The 241-nt window shown below is 64.7% G+C and overlaps 1 protein-coding gene across 1 annotated transcript in view; it reads right to left on the bottom strand.

Annotated features, from left to right (window-relative positions):
- CHRNG (cholinergic receptor, nicotinic, gamma (muscle)) overlaps positions 1 to 241 on the bottom strand; it is a gene marked incomplete at its 5' end in the record, with an annotated part of 9,004 nt that overhangs the window by 4,806 nt on the left and 3,957 nt on the right. Inside the window, one exon of the mRNA XM_009583272.1 lies at positions 117 to 238. Within this exon, the coding sequence (XP_009581567.1) occupies positions 117 to 238 (122 nt within the window). The remainder of the gene's footprint in view (positions 1 to 116; positions 239 to 241) is intronic.

Below are 241 nucleotides of genomic sequence, written 5' to 3'. Positions count from 1 at the left end.
TCCGGCCCCCGTCCTACAGGCAGCGAAGCCGGCACAGTGGGCACCAGTGAGCTCCCGGCCACCTGGCACATCGCCCAGCCTCGTGGGGAGGTGCCAACCCCCCCGGGGGCACTCACCAATCTTCTCCAGCACGGTTTTCATCAGCCCATCCCTCTCCTTCTGCTTCTCGAAGAGCAGCTCGGTCCGGGCTTTCCAGAGCATGTACTCGTCAGCTTTCACCATGAGCCCCAGGGAGCTGCGT

The sequence above is a fragment of the Fulmarus glacialis genome, unplaced genomic scaffold (genome assembly GCF_000690835.1).
Source record: "Fulmarus glacialis isolate BGI_N327 unplaced genomic scaffold, ASM69083v1 scaffold17958, whole genome shotgun sequence".
Taxonomy (NCBI): Eukaryota; Metazoa; Chordata; class Aves; order Procellariiformes; family Procellariidae; genus Fulmarus; species Fulmarus glacialis.
This window is presented reverse-complemented; position numbering and strand designations above follow the sequence as displayed.